The sequence below is a fragment of the Telmatherina bonti genome, assembly GCF_933228915.1.
Source record: "Telmatherina bonti genome assembly, chromosome: 15".
Classification (NCBI taxonomy): Eukaryota; Metazoa; Chordata; class Actinopteri; order Atheriniformes; family Telmatherinidae; genus Telmatherina; species Telmatherina bonti.
Genome location: NC_136613.1, coordinates 14,138,757 through 14,161,150, shown reverse-complemented (window position 1 = coordinate 14,161,150; position 22,394 = coordinate 14,138,757). Strand labels below are relative to the sequence as shown.

Here is a 22,394-nt window from a genome sequence, read left to right as displayed (position 1 = left end):
TTACAGCCAATGAAGATCATTAAATTAGAAAATTTGAAGAGGAAACACTAACAACAGGAGAATGCACGTAACCACACATGCAAACATATATCTTAAGAGCTTAGATCTTAGAAAGGCACTGATGAAACGTTTGGGGGTACTATCTTAATTTTAATAGCATGCAGAGTCTGTGGACAGTCCTCAACAGAGGAATGCTTGCATGACAAATTTTTACCAACCTGAAATACTTTTGCAGGTCAAAAATACCTTCAAAATTTATTAGAATGTTCTTAGCTGGTTACAAAAAGCATTTCCAAGTAGTCTTACGTCTCAGAGAGGCCATTATTGACCACGGCAAGTAGACAACAGTTTGCTTCAGCTTTTTTCCTTTTTATATATATTCAAACAGTAAAACTCTGAAATAAATCTTGTAATCCTTTGCCTAAATAAGACAATCTCTTAATCAGAACAGAAATTTTGACCCGGGGTTCCACATCTTTTCTGTGCAGCTGAGATCAGTCTCTCCACCGAACGCATCGGAGCGTCACTTCAATAACCATAAATTACACAAGGAAGACAATAATGAACAGAGATTTAGCCAAAAAAATTAATGAGAACAAAGAACTTAAAACCGTATTTAGACAACCACTACTGACCAGCAGCACAATTCATTTAGAGCTGTGTCATTTTTACCACCTGTTAATGCAACTCTTGCACGTTAACATCCACCCTGCCTACCCTGTTTTTTTTTAGTTCTGCCAAATCCTAGAGGGAATATGTGTCTTTTAAGGTGAAATTTGCCAAGTATTTGGCAACTGTGTGTCTGCTGTGCAGTGGCTTTCTGGTGTTTTTTTTTTTTTTCCTGCTGAGGCTGAAAATATGTAGTGAGAAATGGTGAAAAGATATTATTTATATACTGGAGTGGTTTTCTGGATTTGTTAACCACTTAAAGCACTGTTGCATTAGAAGCCACATACACACAGCTTAGTCTTAGTCACTAGTCTAAAGCCCTGCAGACAATGCAGTTCTTTCTTTATCAAACAAACACACATTGATGAACCAGTAGTATACGTTTAAAGCACCATATACCAGAGAAATCACCTTTGTTGACAACTTATGCTGCCGTACACAGGTTGTAGTGCTGACTTGTACTGAAATGTGTGTAATAGGATCTGAAAATAACTTCAACCACTGGCAGCACTGGACAGGATGGGAAGCAGATCAGCTTTCCCACTATAATACGTCATATCACACCAGGAGTTTCCAACATGCTAACGCCTCAATCGTGAAAACTGAAGTGGATTTTTTCCAGTTTGGCAGGGCATGAATTTATGAGTCCAATGAAAAAGACATGGCTTGGAAGATGGTAATAAAGTCTTTGATTATAGTGATAGCCAAGCCCCTCAAAGTTAAAAAAAAAAAAAAAAAAGGTTGCAAACAAAGATTACCCAACGCTCCTCCATGAGTAATGGGAACAGTTGAACTGGGGAGAAGACAGGGGGAAAAAAAGCTATTTTCAGTCCTGCAGTGCCTCAGGACTTGCTGTAGCCTGCAAGGATCAGCTGAGTACTCATATGATTGAACACAATCATTGACAAAACATCCCTGGAGTCTGACACATACAAGATATGAACAGAATGTACAACTTTAAAGCAGATTCTCTGAAAAAGTCTTATCAGTTTCATACATATGAGTAACAAGAGAACTAAAAACTGAGAAGCAGACTTTCAAACTGCATACATGCAAAATAAATGACATGGAAAAAATGTAGTCTTGCCTTTTTGTCCTGTGAGTTTACTAAACCTTTGAAGGCATCTCTAACTCAGTTTCTCACGTTGCTGGTTAAAAACCTTACTGAAGAGTTAAAATAGCTTTCAAAATGGCTGACTGGACAATACTGTGCATATGTAAACAAAACAGATAGGAAAAAGTCCACGTTGACATGTATATTGGAGGCGCTCATTTCCACAAGCAATTAATTTCAAGCCTCGGGCAGAAGCGCCGCATGACTGCACACTTTCACACCACTGCACTCCTGATGAGGTCAAAAAGTGAGACAAGACCATACCAGTTCTTTACAAAAAAAATACAAAAAAACAAAACAAACAAACAAATGTAAAACAAAGGGTGAAAGTAAATACAAACAAGAGACAATAAACTTACACTAATTGAAAAAAATATAAGCCACAATTCAAAATTAAAACAAGTAGTTTCCTAACACACCAGTTTAAGATGATCTGTTTCTAATTTTTCCTTGTCGTGTAACTAATGTAAATATTAAGACTAGCAGCGGGATTAAAAATCTGCAGGTGAAAGCTGCACGTGGACTGAACTGAAACCGACTCCAACAACAAACCTGCTCGACCTCTTTCACACAATAACATGAAAAAGATGAAACAAAGTACCCACCACCAAAGCCTTAAATTAATGGGTGTGCACAGACAATCAGAAGTGTACCTTTGTAATGTGGATCTTTTGCTCTGTCACGATCGCCACATTATCTTCATCTGTACTTTGTTTTTCAGCCGGTCATAAAACTCTAGGGATTTAAAAGGCATCCAGGCAATCACAGCAGCTTTGACGAACTTAAGCACAGCCCGAGCAGGCGAATCGTGGTTTAGACAGTGATGGACATCATTGTGTTGCGCTTATCTGAGACACTACAGTCTCTGTGAACAAGGCGACAGGGTGAGGCTGTCATTTCTCTCTCCAGTTAACTACAGAGCACAAACATAACCCTTGTGCAACTCTTTTACAGCCAGGGCTGTGTCACTGGTGTAGAGAACTGTACTGGTTGCTCAGCATCGTTGCTCATCTGGTCTTACAATCTACCCCAAGTACACACAATGTAATGGCAGAGCCATATACATATAAAACCATGAAACTATAGCTGGGTCAGCAATGGAAACCACACCTGCTAATGCTAACACACAAGATTTATGCTCTTTAATAAAACCTCACACACATTATTTTACATTTACTTTGGAGCTGATAAATTCTGATAAGAAGCTGTGAAACTTGAGCAAATTTGTGCGGGAAACAATAAATTCCATAAGGTTGTTTTCACATTTAGTTTGATCTGCAGCCAGAGATACTGTTGCATAATCTAAATCATGCAAAGAGCCACTCCTTATCTATTGTCTAAAATGAGTTCTTTGACATCTTTTTTTTTTTTTTTCTTCTTCTTAAAAGGACAATAAAAAGTAACTGCAGTTTCCTTTTTAGGTTTAGAATCACTGTCGGCCCTTGTCAATAATTTGCTTAAACAAACAATGGAAAAAGAATGAGACTTTGGAACCCAACTCTGTGGGGGATTTGTTATGTCACTGGAGGTCATCCAGCAGAAACAGGACTTATATTCTGTAGGACTGCATCAGAAAAAGTCAAATCAATGTAAACAACAAAAAGCTCTGCTGTCAAAAATGTGCAAAAAGTACAGATATACAACTATCAGCAAAATATTAATGCAGCTCCAAGTTTTTGAGGTAATAAGCCATAAGATCAGACATTTTTATATAGTCTGTAAATATTATTCTTGAGCAACTATAAGAGATTTATGAGCCACTGGGTTGGAAATGCAAAGCCAATGCAGAGGTGCTTCAGTATAGGCCGAGTGTTAATCTGTTAGCAGAAATGCAAAATGGTGTGGCGGCTTTACAGCTAAAGAAGAACACAGCACCTCATGTACAGGGACAGGTCAGGTTTTATTTCTGACCTTTTAAGCCATTTACTGTAACAGATGACGCAAAGTTCTAAACAGCAGACTTTAATTCTATGTAGCTGAAAATGGTTGCATGCTGAGTCAAAAACCTTAGCTGGGCCAGCAAAACCTTGCGGGCAACAGACTTCAACTATTCATGACATAACTAAATTACTAATTTATTATGATTTTTTCTCCTGCTCGTCATTATGCTGTCATTTGCGTAATTTTGACCAGGGAGCTGGTGGAAGTAATAACATAATTGGACAGCCAATTAGACATAAAAAAAAAAGGAGGATAGACAAGTCAGGAGTTTCACTGGCAGCAGGTCACAAGCTAATTATTTCGATCCATTACAGAGATTCGTTTGTTATTAGGAAAATACATTTTTAAATATTGATTTTAATGTTGAAAAAGATGATTTCTTATTACAATAGCAGACCTTCAAAACACAATACCTTTTTTTTGGCGAGCAATGTTTTTTATTCATTGTTTTAAACTTTAACATGCTTCTTTTCAAAATACCAATTTATCCTTAACACTACCATTAACAATGCATATTCTGTGTTTCCACAGTAAGTTTGCACTGCCTAACCTGATGACTTGGCAAACCTCCTGCTCCTTCAATGTAGTGTATTCCAATTCACAAACCTACAATATGCTTGAGAAAGATTCAGTTTTAAATATATGTGCAATGCATATTTTGTGCTTTACTGTGTGTTTGCTCCAGGTTTTGGTCTCTATCAATTTTTCAGAGAAATATCAGTTTTTGTGTGATATAATTGATAAACTGAATTCATCAGACAAGTTCTGCAGGATAAAAATCCTTTATTCCCATCAGATATGATGTAGTTTCTCTTATATTTAAGCCTTACAGCAGGAGGATAAGACTTATGGTCCTGTCACTGACTCACTGGAAAGAAAAAAGTGTGAGAGTTCCTCAGCAGCTATACCAGTGCAGCGTTTTATGTCACAGTAATGTGACAAAGCATCTGTGTATTTTATTATATCATATGTACCCTTTAATATTTAACTCTGTTGCAAATTTACTTGTTAAAGCATTCACAAGTCAGGTGTTAGGTACTCAGGTAACAGTAAAAAGTTTTCTAGACTTTTTCCATTCGTGTCAGCTGATGTTTATGATCCTAGTTTTAAGAAGACTTCTTGATGAACAGCTCGGGGTCCAAAAGAGCCGGGTGATGTGAGAAAGCACTTTTATATGTAGTTACTCATCTGTAGCACTTGAATGCTGTCATTTCCTGGGCAGCGTTGGTTTAAATTAGTTATGAATCATAATCCCAACTGATGAATCAGATCCAACATGGCCATTATTTCACCGAAAGAAGTAAAACTAGCCGTTTGTTAGAATTCATTACGTGGTTGATGCTGAACTCACCAGCACACTGCCCTTTCTTATCAGTCAGTTGCTCTATCACAGCACATTGTCGTGCTATAATACAATTTTGATATTGAATGTGTTTGTGACTGATAAAAGGTGTTTATCAGAGCGAAGGTTGCACGGCACAATGCAATCCCACGCTGAAAAAGTGGTGGCGAAGCCAATACTACAACAGCTCAATGGCTCAAAGGTCAGAAAAAGACATTTATGACTGTCGTAAGAGTCAAGTATGAATTAAGTTGTGCTCTCAGCACATATTGCATCAGCCGATATCTCACTCCAGATTCATATCAGGGGACATGAGCCTTGCCCACAGCTGAGCAAGACAAATCAATCCCAAGTCAATGAGGATTTTTTGTCCCTGTAAAACTGCTGAATCAGTTCATAGGAAAAACAAGGCTGCTGTTTTGTGGCCAATGTGTCCACTATTATTTCATCCTCCAACTGAAAAGTTAAACAAATAAGAAGTCAGAAACAAAACCAAACAAAAACTAAAAACTTTTCATAAAGCTCAAGTTGTTTGTTTTGTTAAATAATAATCCAACTTATTCACATCTGAGTCTTTGGAAGTTTACAATTTAAGATTAAGTGATCATATCGGATGACTGAGTTTAAGTAAATATTAAATAAGTAAACTTTATTGTCTCACAAAGGGAAATTTTTCTTGGGACACAGTACTGGTACTGCTGCATAACAAAACAACAGGACAAATAATCAAACAGGACAAATAGTGCGATATGACATAATCAGTGCAAGTTATACATAATAAAGTAATAAAAAACTGTCACTTATTTACATCGTCTATAAGTGACTACAGTGAAATCACTTGGATTGGGGCCATTTTAAACATCAACCAGGTAACATTTGGTGTGTCTTACCCACATGAAGGTTGATGTAAAGCTACAAAACTATTTAGGAAGCAAACATTCAGAAATTCCCATTTGACTGAAATGACCAGGTGTATAAAAAGAAACACAAAAAGCAGGTGACCTCATACTAACAGTAGAACTCTAGTGAAAAACAACATACAGCACCAAGACCCTGGTATCCTGCTGAAACAGTAAACAGCAAAGCTGAGCAAAGCACCTGTCAGACTGGGTTTAAGGGAGTGGAGGTTGGACAAACACCGAGGCTAAAGACAGCTGATAGACAACTTTCTCTCTCTCTCGCCGAGGTTCATTTGCCTAGACTCTGATAAGCTACAGTGCAATAAAGTCACTGGCTGCATGTCTGCTGCCTTGTTTGGGATGTTCTACTCATATTACTCTTTGTGGCCATCCCTTGCTGTAAGAGTAAAAACCTGCAGCTAGTGAATTACACAACTGAGCCCAGGGACACAACTGTGTTGTCTTCTGTCAAACCAGCTAAAGACAAGACCAGGTATGCTGTTATCCAGAGTGACACATACATCAAAAACTACAAGAAGCTACTGACCATGACGGAACATGTTCCAGTATCACATATAGTGACAAAATCAAGTGTTTACCACAATCAAAATGTTGAATCTCCCAAACAAAAACACGTATGGGTGTACTTTAAACAGCACATGCAGGAGGAGAACGTACTGATAAGAGCCTACAAACTATTAAAAGCTTCTCCAACATTGAGCCCTGATACCATTCCAATCAATCCAGCTTGTCAAAGTGACCCCAAGTGCTAAAAATAGGACAGCGCGAGCCATCTGAGCAGAACGCAAATGTAGATTGAGATGGTGGCAAAAAGCTGTCCAATAGAAGAGTCAAAGAGCACTTTCTTTTTGTTACGTCATGTATTAAGTTAGTTTCAGTTGGATGTCATGAAAATAACGACATTTTTCCGTGGTTTAAACGTCATTTTGAAACAAGTAATTAACTGTCAATCTCCTCTGGAAGAGTTGCACAAGAGAGGGGTTGTCTGTTAACACAAAGGGCACAAGATTCTTATCTTAGATTTATGAGAATGAATCAGACATTCAGTAAATGATAACCTGAGGCTCAGTATCATCTGCTGTGGGCATTGGTTGCATCTTCATAAAAGGCTGGCAGTCATACACACGGCCATCCCTGTGAGAATGACCTTGTGTATGAAGAATGTAGTTTCAGCAGGATGTCTGATGATGGAGAATGGCAGTCGAGGGTGGATCAATGGAAAGAAAAAAGGCTCCAAGAGTTGTGTTATCATAAAATACTTCAAATGAATTCTAATTTCACAACTATGTGAGTGCATTAGGTGAGATATTTGCAAGAACAGCACTAGTGTGCAGCATAAGGAAATATTTTGTCAGGTGAATGGCTTGATCAGTTATGAAGGGTTCATTTAATGTCAGTAAAGTAGGACAACAAGTAGGTGCTGCTAAAACAGCAGAGTATTACAGTGAATGTACACAGTCTGTACCTCCAGAAGGTGTGAAAACTGAACAGGTTGTTCAGCATGCCTCTCTGGCAACCAAAACAAACAGTCAAAAAACTGCAAAAAGCACAAGGGCAGTGTCACGAACTCAAGCACAACTTCTTCCCAATAAAACTCACAAAAGGTGCTTCTTTAAAAATGCACAGCCTGAGAGTTTTGCGAGTTCTCACCCGTTATATCTCCAACAAAAAGGCACAACACTGCACTTCAGCAGATGTACACTAGAGGAGAACATGCATACTGAAAATAGCCCTGACCTTTTTTTAACGACAGCTTGAATCATCTCTCACATGAGGACATGTGTTCTACACCGCTGTACAGTATGGAAGTTAGTTTTGACACAACAGAGAGCATTAGAAGAGGAATAGATGGAGAGTTGTGAGCAGGATCTGGACTCTGTATGGTTGGACAGGGCATCAAGGTTTATGTGTACCATTTTAACAAGGCTCATAAAAATCCAAAACTTACTTGACCGTAACTCTCGTAGACAAGTCTTGAAGATCTCCTGGGTGAAAGAGCTGTGCCTCCTTTAGTCCCAGCTTCCCGCAGGCCTTGAGGAAGACGTTAAGGTTGTCCTGGATAAAACAACAAAGCAGGGATGAGGGCTGTCCACCTTCAGAGACTAAGAATAATCACTTAAGAATTCTCTGGCAGGGACGCAGCATACAACTGATTGCTTCCAAAGTTCATGTCACTAGGGAACAGAAGTGGACAGGGAGGAGCATGTGTGCAGCAAATAAGAAGCGGCCCAGAGCCGAACACACACAAACGCGCATGTAGGAGAGGAAAGGAGGGGAAAGAGGCTGCATGACATGAGCTGAGTGACACAAGCATAGCCACCTGTGGGCTGGGCTAGGGCTGGGACAAAACTAAACCAGGAAGAATGACATCAGAGTCCCACCCAACCGGCCATGCAAGTGCAAAAAGTGACGCACACAGGGAGCGCACTGCCTGCTGCTGCTCTGCACTCTTCTTCTCATACCCTGAAACTGTGCCCTCCCTGCCAAGCCTTTTACTCGAGAATACCTGTGGAATCTGTGGGGTGGTGGATTATTTTGGAGACATTTGGTTGCTATGAAACATGAGGTTGGGTGACAGAGACTGACAAGTATTTCCCTGAAGCACCTGAAAGAGAAAATGGGAGTGGAGGGACAGTTTCTCTTCCAACACCCTTTCAGTCAGTCATTCTGCATGACATAAAGTTTACATCTGTGCACATGAGTTACACAGATGTTTGAGTTACACAGAATAAGCCACGTTTTGCTTTATAAAAACGTACAAAGCTCTTTTACAATTAAAGCAAATATCCAACCACAAAAGCCTCATTCCATTTTTGGTGCAGTGATTTTTCCAGTTGTAATCCCAACCTTGTTTGCAAAGCTCCACTTCCCATCGGGACGCTGCTCCTTAAAAAGGGTTTTCATTCAATCACACATGGTTTCAACATGGGATGGAATAATTAAAGGGGTAGATGTTTCTAAATTTAAATGGAAAACATGCTTATTAGCAAATGGTAAAAGGAAGCTGACCTCTTGATCCCTTGCTGACAGCGTTGTTTGTCCTTCAGCTCCACTAAAAGTTCTAGGGCACCGTACGTCCCAGAGACCTGCTATACAAGAGCTATGATGGTGTCCTTGATGTATTATGAAACGGAGATTTTCTCATCTTTTTGGTTTAGATAGTATGAGATACATTTTGTTTGTTGATTCAGATGACTCAGTTTGACTCTGTTTTCTCAGACTCTTTGTCCTCAGAGCACGGCTCTCATGTACATTTCTATGGCACAAAATTTATGACTGTCATTGAGTACAGCATGTACGCAGTCAGAAATAAAGCACACATGACATTTTGGTTACTTTACATCACCAGCATGTTCACAAGCAGGGCATAATAAAAATTCCAAACTTTCCATGAGCAATTTAAACACAGAATAGCTTAATGTAAATGATAAATTCACAGAGTGAGACACTTTAACATCGATGCATTTTTCTGAAGGAAACACTTTGGCCATGATTATTTTATTTTTTACATCATATGGAAATATGACAATTATGATTTAAAAAGTGTTTATAAGGAACATTTCTTTTCTACCAAAACATCTGGCCTTGCCACAGAAAATCTGCTCCTAATGACTACAACTTTTACAAGACTTAAGGAAATTTTGGTAAAAGGTTAGAGAATTATTAGGGTCTCGTTTTATTATGGAAACATTCTTCAGTGAAACCATAAACCACATGTTCATTGGTATATAATCCAAAATTATGCAAGATATCAGCCTAAACCTTTGTGTTTAGGGGAAACAAATGAAACAAAAAAAATAATGAACATAGCCAAAATATCTGTCATTAAAATTTATTATTCTAATTGTGGAATTATTGAACACCAAGGCACATGGAAATAAAAAAAATGGATGAAATCTTTAAGAATAATTTAAAATTGAAGTTTAAAAAACAAAAAAGGGAAAATTAATTGCTCACGTCAGAGGAGGTTTTTTTTTAAGCATTAAATTTCAAAAACATGCCATAGGATGGAAACAGATTTTTCACCTCTGTGTTGCCAGACTTCTACATTTATTAGAACCAAGTGTTGCTAAACTAGGCAGACAGTTTGCTATATTAAAAAAGCAAATCAAAGAAAAAAAAAAAGAAAGAAAATTACATCTTTTTGTTTGATTACACAATTCCAGTGGCTAGTTCTAAGATCCCTTCCCCATATTTTTCTTTTCATAGTACACCACATGTATACGGCAGGATATATCTGAAATCATTTAGCATTTGTGGTTTTCCAGACATTTCACTATTTTTTTTATATCTCAACGTTTGTCATTTGGAAACAGGACAGTGGAAATGTGAGTCAGTTACGTTGGGCAGTAATGTTATGATGCAAAACAGATGTTCTTCAGTTGATTAAATAGTGAAAAAACAACTGTGATGCAAAAATGGATATTACTCTCAAATGAATCAACATACCATTCTCCACACTATGAAATCCGAGGCTGAGGTTCTTTAGATCAGAAGTGTGTACAGTCGGTTCTCTGGGCCACTGTCCTGCAGGTTCTCAGTGTTTCACTGCTTCAACACACCTGACTAACGAAATGGATCCAACAGCTTATGAAGTTCTGTATGACTCATTGAGTCAGGTGTATTAGAGCAGGGAATCACTGGAAACCTACAAGACAGGGGCCCAGAGAACCGACTGGGCACACTTCTGATCTAAAGAACCTCACCCTCGGCCCTCAAGAACTAGAGCTGGACACCCTGCTTTAGATGGTCATGATTTGCTCATTTGTGCCCCTATTTTATCATTTGTTAGCAGCTTCTCAGAAATCATCCGCAATTGTCCAAACTGAAAGATCTGCAGACAAGTCCACATCAACACTGACATGCATCTGGAAACTGGACATTTTTATTAAGCATTGGTGGAGGTCAGACTCTTCTTGAGTTAGTGGTACAGAATACCATCCCTTATGTCCGTTTCAGTTTTCCATATATTGCCTGTGTCGTACTTGCAAAAAGATTTAAAGATTTGAATTGAAAGGATCCTAGGAGTGAGTGTGAATGTGTGTGACCGTGTCTCTGTGTTGGCCCCGTAACGGACAAGCAACCTCAGGGTGTACCAGGGCTCTGGTGGTTTGTCACATCCTAATTTTGTTGTTTGAATTTCAATGAAACTCTTATAATCACCCACTTTTGACCTTGGTATGACACATGCGCACAAAAATTATAATTAATATCATTAGGCATGAACGGCATTTAACCACAGAGCATTAAAAGACCACCCACCTGCCCCCCCTTACAGTCAAACCCAGAACTTGCAGAGATAATGATGTTAAAAGAATGTTATGCTGACTTGTGCCTGCACATAATCCTGCTAAATATGCTGTACCCATCCAGCAGCCTCTAATCCTCCCATGCAGATTTGAGGACCCCGATTAAAAGTACTTCACACCACCACCAATAGAAAGATTGGCCTTTTAAGGTAAACCTGATGCATGTAGACAAATATATTCATCCCCATTTGATAACATTGTCGTCACTTTTTCTTTCATAGCATTCATTCTCTATGATGGGCAAACTCTACAATTACCCTCATGTGACCCCTTGAAGTGACTCAAAGAACATGCAAAGCTATGGTTAAAATATCAGGCTACATATTATCAAATCTTGTGACAATAAACCAAGAGGAGATGGGATACTTGAAATGAGGCCTCTCCTCAAACAGACTCAATAAAGGGTCTTAGTGTCCCATAAGTCTGATCCAGTCATAACACGCACCCATACAACATAAACACTGTAACAAAACACGGTCAAATGCCTGTCGTTGCACAGATGATTACACAGACATTTAGACGAGTAAAGACACCCTCAGGGCCATTCAAAACTGCCTGTTTATCTCCTCCCCTCGGTACCTCAACTCACAGAGGAGTTAGTGTATGCAGAACCATACCAATTACTGGGTATTTATAGTGGGCAGAGGCTGATGGAGACTGGACCTGCCCAGCACCGCCAAAAGCGGAACCAGGCCCAAGCAAGGGTGCCATGAACCAAACCCACAGCTCTGCAACAGGCAGAGAAGTGTGCTGACACAAGAAAAAAAAATTCCCTTGGACCCAACTGAAACCAAAGAATAGGCCTGGGTCTGGAGCCAGTGTTGCTATACTCTGCAAAACCAGAGATTTATGTCCAACCCCCCCCATCTCTGACTAGGATGCATATTCTTCTAGAGCTGGAAGCTGGTATCAATTTAAAGCACTGAAAATCTTTGATAACTTGATAGCTAAAACAACACATATAAGTACAATGGCAGAAAATGTTCATATCTGAATTGTAATGGGGCATGTCAGCGGAAAGCCTTTAATTCAGCAGAGATTTAAGTCATTCTACCCTGCATGACAGGATGAAAAAGCACTTAAACTCTACTCTTGCTCTTTATCCACGTCATTTTGCTCACTCATTGCTTGACCATGCACTCAAAGAACATCATTTCCCAACATTTGTTCTCCCACAGCGTCCAGCAGAGAGGGACACCATGTGTTCAGACAAACCATATGTAACATTCGTGGCACAAGGACACAGATGCAGAAACATATCTGCTAAATGTTAAATCACATTTTTGGATGACACTGTTTCATATCAAACACTTGATTCCAGCACTTAAAGACAAACACTTATTGCTATTTACATGGGAGGGAGATGGGAGGAAAGAACAAGACTACTTGACCACATTTTGTGAGAAAAACTATTCTAGCTGCAGAGTGAAGGTGAGTAATGTTTGTTGGGACATACTTCCACTTCTCTGCATGTGCTTGGCAGTAACTGATAGCCTCAAGCAAACCAAAAGCCTTCACGTTTGCGGGAGAATTTACGATCAAGTAGTTTCAGGTTTGTGTCCAAGTCTCGGAAATACCACACAAGTGCTACTGATGGGGGATATACTCATTACCTCAGCAGGTGCTGAGCCAGTTATGAGTAACGGTGCAAAACAAATGGCAGGATTTTTGGTGTATATCATCTCGCATATGTGTTTAGTGTTTACCATGTGTTTGTCTTGCTGTCAACTTGTCATTGTTCCCTTAAAACATATTCAGGTTGTGCTGACACAGACAAGACTGCTTGGGTTAGGGTTCTCTGTAATTCCTCCAAACAGCTGGACTCAATTACTCCCACTAAAAAGTGAGGGATGGGTTTAAGGTAGATTTTCAAACCTCTCCTTCCCAAGAATTTGTTTGGAGGCACTCCCAAAACATCATCATCACAAGAGCACAGTGACTCAAAAAGCTTCGATTGAAAGTAAAACTGTGGAGACACAAGCACGCTGGAAAAAAAGAATGCTTAGAAGACTGATCGACACCAATTCAGTAACAGGTTTTTCAGTAACTGAGCTTTTCCTATATCTGACAGCCCATCACTTGATAAAAAAAAAAAATCAAGTTATATTAGCACAAAGCCTTTTGTTTTACAAGGTTTGGATTGAATGCAGCCTCAAGAATGAAGTACATGACATTGTGGAGGTACTCAAATGCCGCTAGCCCTCTTTCAAGCAGCTCCTCATTCACTGAACTTATTAGTGTGGATGAATATGAGCAGCGACAAGTCACTGAGGCAAACACTTCCCTCTCACTGGCAACCAGACCTGTCACCATTCAGCTCAGCTGCTCCTCAAACAGCTTCTTCTCACATTAAAACGCACAAAATTAAAGCAAAAACAGGTGTCAAATATGATTACAAGCCAAGATAAGCTCTTGCAGATATCTGTAACAGCAGGTTTGAAATGCAGTTGCAGTCAGGCTGACTAAAGCAGAGAAAACAACTTACCAGTCCAGCGATAGGTGTTGGCAGCCTGTTGACCCTTTTAATGATACCTGGCTTGATCTTGTTTATCAGACTGTGAGAAAAAGAGAAGAGATGGAGAACATCAGAGGATATGAGAGGCTAGGCAAGTGAAAGCACTCGGTCAACCTACGAAGGAATGAGCAGGACTTGTTGTGAAGTCCTGGTGTTGTGCGTTTATGACATGGTTTAATGGTGGCCACCTGGCTTTGGTTTAGTAAATCACCAGTGCTGCAACAAGCTGTAAACAAAATGGGCATACTGCTTCCAAAACATGCCCGCTACTACTGACACAACCTCAAACGAACCTTGTATGACCACATCTAAGCTTCGAAAGCAGTAATGGTTTTTAGGTAGAAGGTGATGATTTTTTTTTGGTGATATTCAAAAAAGGGCAGCAGTGCTTTTATCTAAAATTGCTTACAAGATCCTAACAATATTCAAGTTTCTTTGCAGTAAAAAAAACAAAACAAAAAAAAAACCCTCAGGTCCATATAGTTGGTGTTCTTGCAACTCAAAATGACATGTACATGTAAGGTAGATACAACTGTACAAGGAGCACGTTAGAGATGTTAAAAGAAGAGATGTCCTTGGAAGATATGAGTTTAAGTGAGTTCTGAAGGTAGAAAGGGACAAAAAACCTCTGAAGGCATTCGCTTTGTTCTCACCATCATGGAACAAAAAATGAGAACAGTCTGGATTGACGGCTTTATGCATTAAGATACCAATACCACGCAGCATTCCTCAGAGGACTCCAGCAGCTGAAGGAGCATCAACTTGTGTGACTGAATTTTTAAAAAAAAAAAGCAGTTCCTCTAGTGTGTCTGTAGGCCGTTATTAGTTATTTGATTATACTTTGTGCAGGTGTGTGTAGCTTGTGAAGCTTAATGTTTAATGAAGTAACATGTGACCATATTGGTTAATCAAACACCAGATGGTCCACTGTGGTTTGCCCCACTGTGGTCTGGCCCATCTGTTGGAGTGTCACTGAGCTTATTGGGAGGACTTACAGGATTCATACCAAGCCAGATACTTCCAAATTTATCTTATATTGCAAGGTGCGAAGTTACATGGCAGGGAAACTGATAAAAAAAAAAACACCACCAAGGTTTCTTACAAGCTTTGTTGGGTAACATTTGGAGGGAGACTTGATATAGTTGTGTTAAATGGAGTGATAGGTTGGGAAGACATAACCGAGTCTTCGGGAGATTTAGTTGAAAATGGTGTGAGGTCATTCACATTGATCTCTGAGAAACATGTTGAGATTTGTACTGAAATCATGGAGTTATGTAGCAGGATGATCAGTTAGGTATTATCTGCAGAGCCGGAACACAATTAGCTCTTTTAGCAATTAGCTAAAAGACATTTTCTTTTAGTTTTATTTTATTTTAGTAAAAAACAAACCATCACATATATTTTATTTTTTCTGATTGTACATTCTAAAAGATGTCTAACTTGTTGGATGAAAGAGAAATGGTTGGGGGAAAAAAGGAAAAACAAAGTTAAAAAAAAAAAATCCACCTTTGTCTTAAAGTGGTTTATCATTAACACACCAGTTGCTAATTAAACTTTTAATGAGCCCATTGTTTAATCAACTGATCAAAGCAGAACAAACTCAAATCAAAGCATAAATACCCCTGACAGTGTGTGATATTTTCAAGTTGGTGAATTGCTTTTAGATGTAAAAGCTCCAGATTGGTTAAGAAATATAGTGCAACAATTTTAAAAAATGGCTCAACATGAGGGAAAACAATGTTTTAAGGCTGCATGCTGTAGGTGGAGGGGATGGGCTGACAATAGATGTAAAGAAAGAATTTAAAGGGCACTTGGGTTCATGTTAGTCATTTAACAGTGAAACAATAGGGTTTAATAAGATAACACACACACACACTTAATGCCAAGTAGGATATAATCATGTGTGTGACCGACACTAAACATTCCTTTCCAAACAAGAAGCTGTGATAACCACAACACAATGGCAACCAAGGCTGAGTTTCTAGGTGAAGGTGATTTAATCTGGCTTCCTCTTCCTCAGGCTGAGAAAACATGGACTCTGAATGAAAGCGACTGTTTTGTCCTTCGAGATGGAAGTAAACACTGGAGTCAGGTCCAAATAAGCAGAGCGAAGAGCTTCTTCTTTGAGCAGATGCCAGCAGAGGTTTGGAAGAATCTGCATCGACTGCTGGTAATTACAGCCTCCTGCTGATATGTGCAAATCACACAACTGTGTCCATCTAGCAATTTCCCCACACACTCATCCTTAACTTACTCACACACATCCCTGATGAGAGATAAAGCTACAACTTCACAACTCTTAAAAGACTCCACTTGATTGAGTAGATAAGCAAATCTTGCACAGATAAATTTGTTCCTCCAGTTCATCAAATCTCTTGATGCGTTCATGCTAATGAGAAAGCAGCATGCTGTGACTCTTCACTGTGGTTTTAGCTGGTAGTTTACCATTCACGACGCGGCTTGTCATTAAAAGTAAGGATGGCACTCTGCCATCCTGCAAATCCGTAACATCTGTCAAACAGACAACACACTGCCTCTTAAAATAGATCACACCACTCAAACTAAACACTATAGGGAAGATATGACAATGATAACACCAAAGAACTACATAACACAGACTCTATTGTGCTGTCTGGAAAAACACTGGGTCACTTTAGGTGGCTAACAAACAAACTGAAATGGCAGGGGGTCTGCCTGGGAAATATCAGCAACACATAAGAGTGCAGACCTAAAGGAGAGCACAAGGATTCCTTATGAATGAGTGGTTTAGGAGAGATGCCTGGGAAAAGCAGAGTACTTACTCACAAAACAGAACGCCATTCTCCAGCGCTGATCGGAAGTCGTTGCTCCCAAATTTTTTCTTAGTTACTGCCTGGGAAAAAAAAAAAAAAAAAAGGGGACACATGAACAGTGAGCAAAACAGCAAGAAGGGTTGGGTGAGGAAAAGAGGCGTGTGGGCTGAGAGTGAAGAGGGGTGGGGAGGCTAAGAGAAGAAAGGTAGGATGTTGAGAACAGTAGCAGAGGAAGTCAGAGGTATTTCCTCCAGAGTTCCTACGTCGTCTCTGCGGGGCAGAGTCGAGAGAAATTCTTCAGGTACAGGATCTCTGAAGTGGCTTAGTTCTTCTCGCTTAAATGCTTAAAGCTGCTGATAAACAGGAGAGCTGTGTTAAAAACTGCTGGAGCCAGGCTGCACAAGCCGCAAGGCTATGGGAGCATCTGGAAGAGCACAGCACTGTATTACTGCCTCATGCCTTTCCCATGATTTCAAACCACCACTGCAGAAACACCAAGAGCCATTATGTAAGCAAAAACGCACACACTGCATGCATGACCCGCAGCCTTAAAACACATGCACATATACACTTCATCCACAGAAATAACAAAACAAAAGCCACAACTTTTAGGATGGCAGATGTCCTATATTCTTTTAGCTCATTTATGCACCCTGTACTCAACAGGGAAAACATCACTGTCATTGTTACGTTATAGATTGAAACTGCCAGTTTGTTATCAGATATGAGATCATGCAGATAGCCACTCCTCAACTCAACTTCCTGCACTGTTAAATGTTTCTGCATCAAATACTTGGCCTACCAGCACCTAAAGGTGCAAAATACAAGATAGTGCTTTAAAAATGACCAGGTGCACAGTACTAGATCTGAACATGAGATAAGAAATATGCAGTTAAACTGAAAATAACATATACAAAAATAACGTATAAAGTTAGAAGTGGAAAAGCTATGAAATAAATTGCTAAGTATTTCCTGAAAGGTAAGTGATTAGGATGAATATTTTCAGGCAGAGGTTATAATTACACTGACAGTCCCGTTGTCACATTCTGCTGCCCAACAAATTCTGCTTCTGCACCAATTCAAGTCCAGTATGTGGGACAAGGGTTTTATTTAGATGTTCATTATAAACTAAAATTCTTCATGACAAAGATATTCCACTGGTACAAATAATGGAGTTACTAGCCATGTTCACAGAGCAATGTTCACAATATCTGATCTGGCTTTTTAGAAAAGCTTCCCAATCCTTGTTATATTTTTGGAGTTCTGTTGTCAATGCCTGCTCGGAAAATCCCAGAAATTTTTGAAGGGATTAAGATGAGGAATTTGTGCACATCAAGGAGGAAGGTTAATATTGTTCATTGCAAGATCTTGCAGACCTGAGCCACATGTGGCCTCAGTGTTGTCATGCTGGAAACTTGACTGATGCACTGGGATGAAAGGTTAAACTGGTTGCAGTATTTCATCGCAATGAGCATTAATGATATTCTCAAATTTAAAAAAAAAAAAAAAAAAGAAAATCAAGGGTCAAAGGAGTGTACAAAGCAGTAGTAACACTAGTTTTATGAGAACACAAAAATAGGCCAAAGGTCCCAACACTTCCATCTGGGAAGTCTGAGTCTGAGCTGTGAGTTCAGAATCAGTGTTTCTAAGATTTGAGTCACATCCCAGAACCACCATGTTCCCAACTGGTCTTCCAGTCGCAGGTCTGTTGTTCCTTTCAATCAGAGAAACAGGTCGTGACACTGACTGAAACTGCATTGCAAGTTTATATGTTGAACCTGATGGACAGATACATGTGACCAAGACAACTGTTACGAGTCTCAGTAACTTTCTCAAGTGTGGACTAAATTTCATTTTTCTCCAAACCTTTGTTCTGCAGGCAAACGGCTCTGTCGCTCTGTGGTCTGGTCTGCTGTGGCACTGCACAGTCATGTGAGAAAGATCTCATTTTTGGTCCTTTTATAGCTTAAACCGCAGAATATTTATGGATAGTAGAGAGGTTTGTCATCTCATTGCACAACTATGAACAAAGAAAATTGAAAGTTTTCAATGTCTTTGAGAAATAAAAACTGGCATGGATTTGTATTAATCCTGCAAGAGTCACAAGTTTACATCTAAATAAGGATGATTTGCTCAGATATTACAGTGCAAGCTTGAAAATGACAGTTTAATTGTTAATACAGTCAAACATATAAAAGCAGCAGAAAGAAGAACAACCACCTCATACGATCCCCTCTTTTTTTTTTCCACATGGATAGTCATACATGTTTTTTTAAGCAAGCAAATTTTAAGCAAACAAAAAGAAAACCAAAATGGACAAGCCTAAAATAACGTTAATAGTGCATCTCACCTCTAAATGATAAAATTTGCATCACTGTCATCAGCAACACAGAAGCATCAGTAACATATTTGCATCATTTACACAGATACAAGTTATGTAGATGACATGAAATTTATATATTTATATGTGTACACACACACATACCAAATAGACCACGTGCCTTGTTTCAAGCCTTTTATCCAATGTCTTAGTTGAAAAAGAAAAGGGAACCAAAGATGATCTGTTAAACTGTGGCAAGAAGTTAAATACAGGGCATCATTATGAAGCAGACAGGATAAATTACAACAATTAGATTGATTGACTGAAATCCACTATTATTATTTTCTAACAATTCATTTTACACCTCAGAACACACCCTGGGTAACCTGAGATGGCAAAGCCTCAAATGCTCGTCATTCCAATGAAATTAGACCACACTGTAATAAACGGATCAGATTTAAGTTCTCACACGCTTGTTGCCAGTAGTATTTGCACAGTGAGATCAGGTTATTACTGGGAAACACTTGTTTTGTTTGCAGAACACACCGAGGTCTTGGCCTATTCCTTTCTCATTGACAAAAAAAAATGAAACGATAACCAAGCACAAATAGCCAAACAGAAATGCAGAAAGACACTCATCATATTCACACAACAGGAAAACATCACAGTTGTAGTGCAATCAGTCGATTCCTGCTGCTGGCAGATGAAATCCTGACCCCTGCTGTTCTATAGATGTGGGGCAACAACTGGGATTCACACGCTTGCAAATAAAAAGCAGGAAAAAGTACATCTAGTATAATTCAATCTTTGATCTCGCCATAGGGATGTTATGCTTATGCCTTTTTCTTCTCACATTTTCTTATCAAAGTTGCATCAGCCAATTAGAATGAATAAGATAATTAAGATATTATCTCCAAGCTTTGGCACTGCCCCGAAGCTGGATGTAAAAACCCATTCTCCTCAGCTGTCTTCATTAGAGGCATTAACTCCACCAAGATCCAGCCTGCCGTGCCCTCTCCGTCCTGCTGAACCTGCCATGTGGGATCACAGCTCTGATCTGAAGCAACGTTACTGCCACTCTGATTTAACAGGGAGATTTAAGGCAGGAGGAGAGATTTTCAAAAACACTTTGCCTTCCTGCAAAAACCCCACATTTACTCCCCCTCAAGAATGTGTTACTGATGTGTAAGACCTTAGTTCCAGGAAAAGTTTGAAGAAAAGAAAAAAAAAATCTGGTCCTCTGAGTCCATTTCGGGTTATAAAAGAGCTCTGATACTTGTGTGAAATGAAATTATTATTACTGTTTCAAAACAAGTATGGTGTCATGGTAGAGCCTAAATAATCAGGAGTTTCTGGTTCCATGACCACAGATATGGTTCACTCATGCAGGGGGCTCGGGTAAAGCTGCGTTAACGCCACTAGATGTTTCAAGAATCCTTTGTCCTTATTGCATCGGACTGAAGTATGGCTCACCACAGGGCAAATGGGACATTATCCAAATATTTCAGGCTTCTGACGCAAGGAAAATATACAACTGTGAAAGCCATCAGTGTTGCCTCCATTGACATGTTACAATAATAGTATTTTAAGTGAAAAGCCTCTTTTATGAAGGCCTGTTTCATGTCAGTGCATCTGAATGCATGTCGCCTCAGCTCTAATTGCTTTCTGTCAAAACAGTCAAAAGACCCCGAGTGGTGCTATGCAGAGCTGACCAATGATAGGTCTATTCTCTTAGCTTCTAGTACGGCAAACAATACAGCAGTCTCAGAAGGCAAGGGTGCTGACTGCAGAACCACCAGAAAGAAAACTTATAAAAAATAGATTCCCAAAAATTCAGTAACAACATAAATAACTGGAGTGAGTTATTATCACTAGGAAAACATTAACAGAATATTCTGATAGACAATGATATTCCAGGAAATTTGTTCCAGATGAAATCCTAAATTATAAATGTCTTTTGTTTCCACTCCAATAATCCTCATCAGGGACCAAAAAGATGATGCATGGATAACTTTTACTGAATGACTTGAGCTAAAAACATTGAAAAACAACCATACTGTGAAGACGTTCAGGTTTTAAATAGGACCCTCATACTTTTTAACATATCATACCACAGGGGTGGGTCTCATTTAGGACAACACCCAGTCCTACAGAGAGGAGGTGAAGCATCTGGAGCCTTGTGCCCTGAGAACAGCCTGATCTGCATGTTGAGAAGACCAAGGAAATGATCATCAACTTCAGGCTAAAACAGCAAACTCATTGTTGACAATAAAGCTCTGGAGGTGGTCAGGAGCACTAAATTTCAACAGCGCACACAATGACAGGCTGGACTGGTCACAATATGCTCCAATGCTGGTCAAATGGCTTCAGAAATTTGCATTTCCTGCACCAGATGAGAAGAGCACAGCTGTCTCCTCCCTTTCTAAACACTCGCTATCAGAGGCACCGTAGAGGGCGTGCTGACCAGCTGCATGGCCATCTGGTTTGGCAGCTCCAGGGCCATAGAAAGGAAGTTGCAGCTGAGGGTAGTGGGACCAGTACAGAAAATTATTTTGACTTCTGTTCTATCTATACAGGACACTGCACACAAACACTGTTTCAAAGCCCAAAACATCAGAGAAAACATCAATACACTGATATGTTGCTGTCATTGTGCACTAACTGGTGTAGGTTCTCAATAACAAAGTTGTTTATCCATTCAACAAAAAGAAAGAATGACTGAAGCAAACTTCATAGCATAAAACTAAAATTGGTGCATTCATGTTTCCTCAACACAGACACCAAAACAAACGTGGAACTGGTTGGGTATTGCATGACGGCAACAACAGGGTTTGTAACAAAACCTGCAGAAATTCACAGGTTTGTGTTACCTTTGAACATGTACTTTCTTCCTGAAAACATGGAACACAATATGGTGCCTTTCAACCCTCCCATCACATAACACACACACACACAAAGCTGTAACATCAAAACAACAGTTGACATCTTATACAGATTATAGTCTGTCTCTATAGCTGACCTCAAATCAGAGCGGTGTGTATTGAAGCTCAACTTTAAGCCTGTTTAAGGGATTTCAAGATATCTGGAGGGAGACATGAAGACCCAAGGAGAAAAAAAAAAAAAGTAATTTAAACCCCCCCCCCGTCTAAACAAAACAGAACATGTTAAAATTGGCATGTGTTTGAAACGGCCACTGTGTGGTTTTTTTTTTTGCCTTCTTCTCCCTCCCCCAACTTCTTAACTCTCAATATGGTCAGTATTTAGTAACTACCTCTTTAGCAAGTACCACAGGTTAAAAATACCCTTTATGTATCCCAGTAACACTCCTTCAGTTCCTGTCCAGAGAAATTTCTTTTTAACATTCAATGCAATCGCATCATGGACACAATGACGTCTACGTTATGATGTAACAGGGTTTGTGTCTCGTAGCTTCTACTACTATCCTGTAGCAGAAGCTACAATCTCCTCAGTT

The 22,394-nt window shown here is 39.4% G+C and overlaps 1 protein-coding gene across 4 annotated transcripts in view; it reads right to left on the bottom strand.

The window, feature by feature from the left end:
- Positions 1-22,394, bottom strand: part of lmo7a (LIM domain 7a) — a 50,441-nt gene that overhangs the window by 26,030 nt on the left and 2,017 nt on the right. For all 4 annotated transcript variants that reach the window (XR_013771588.1, XR_013771589.1, XM_079253874.1 and 1 more), the window contains exons 3-5: positions 16,612-16,682; positions 13,781-13,850; positions 7,935-8,041 (exon numbers count right to left, since the gene is read on the bottom strand). Coding sequence is in view for 2 of the 4 variants with exons in the window: in XM_079253874.1 (XP_079110000.1) it covers positions 7,935-8,041; positions 13,781-13,850; positions 16,612-16,682 (248 nt within the window). In the remaining 2 variants the exon portion in view is untranslated. The remainder of the gene's footprint in view (positions 1-7,934; positions 8,042-13,780; positions 13,851-16,611; positions 16,683-22,394) is intronic.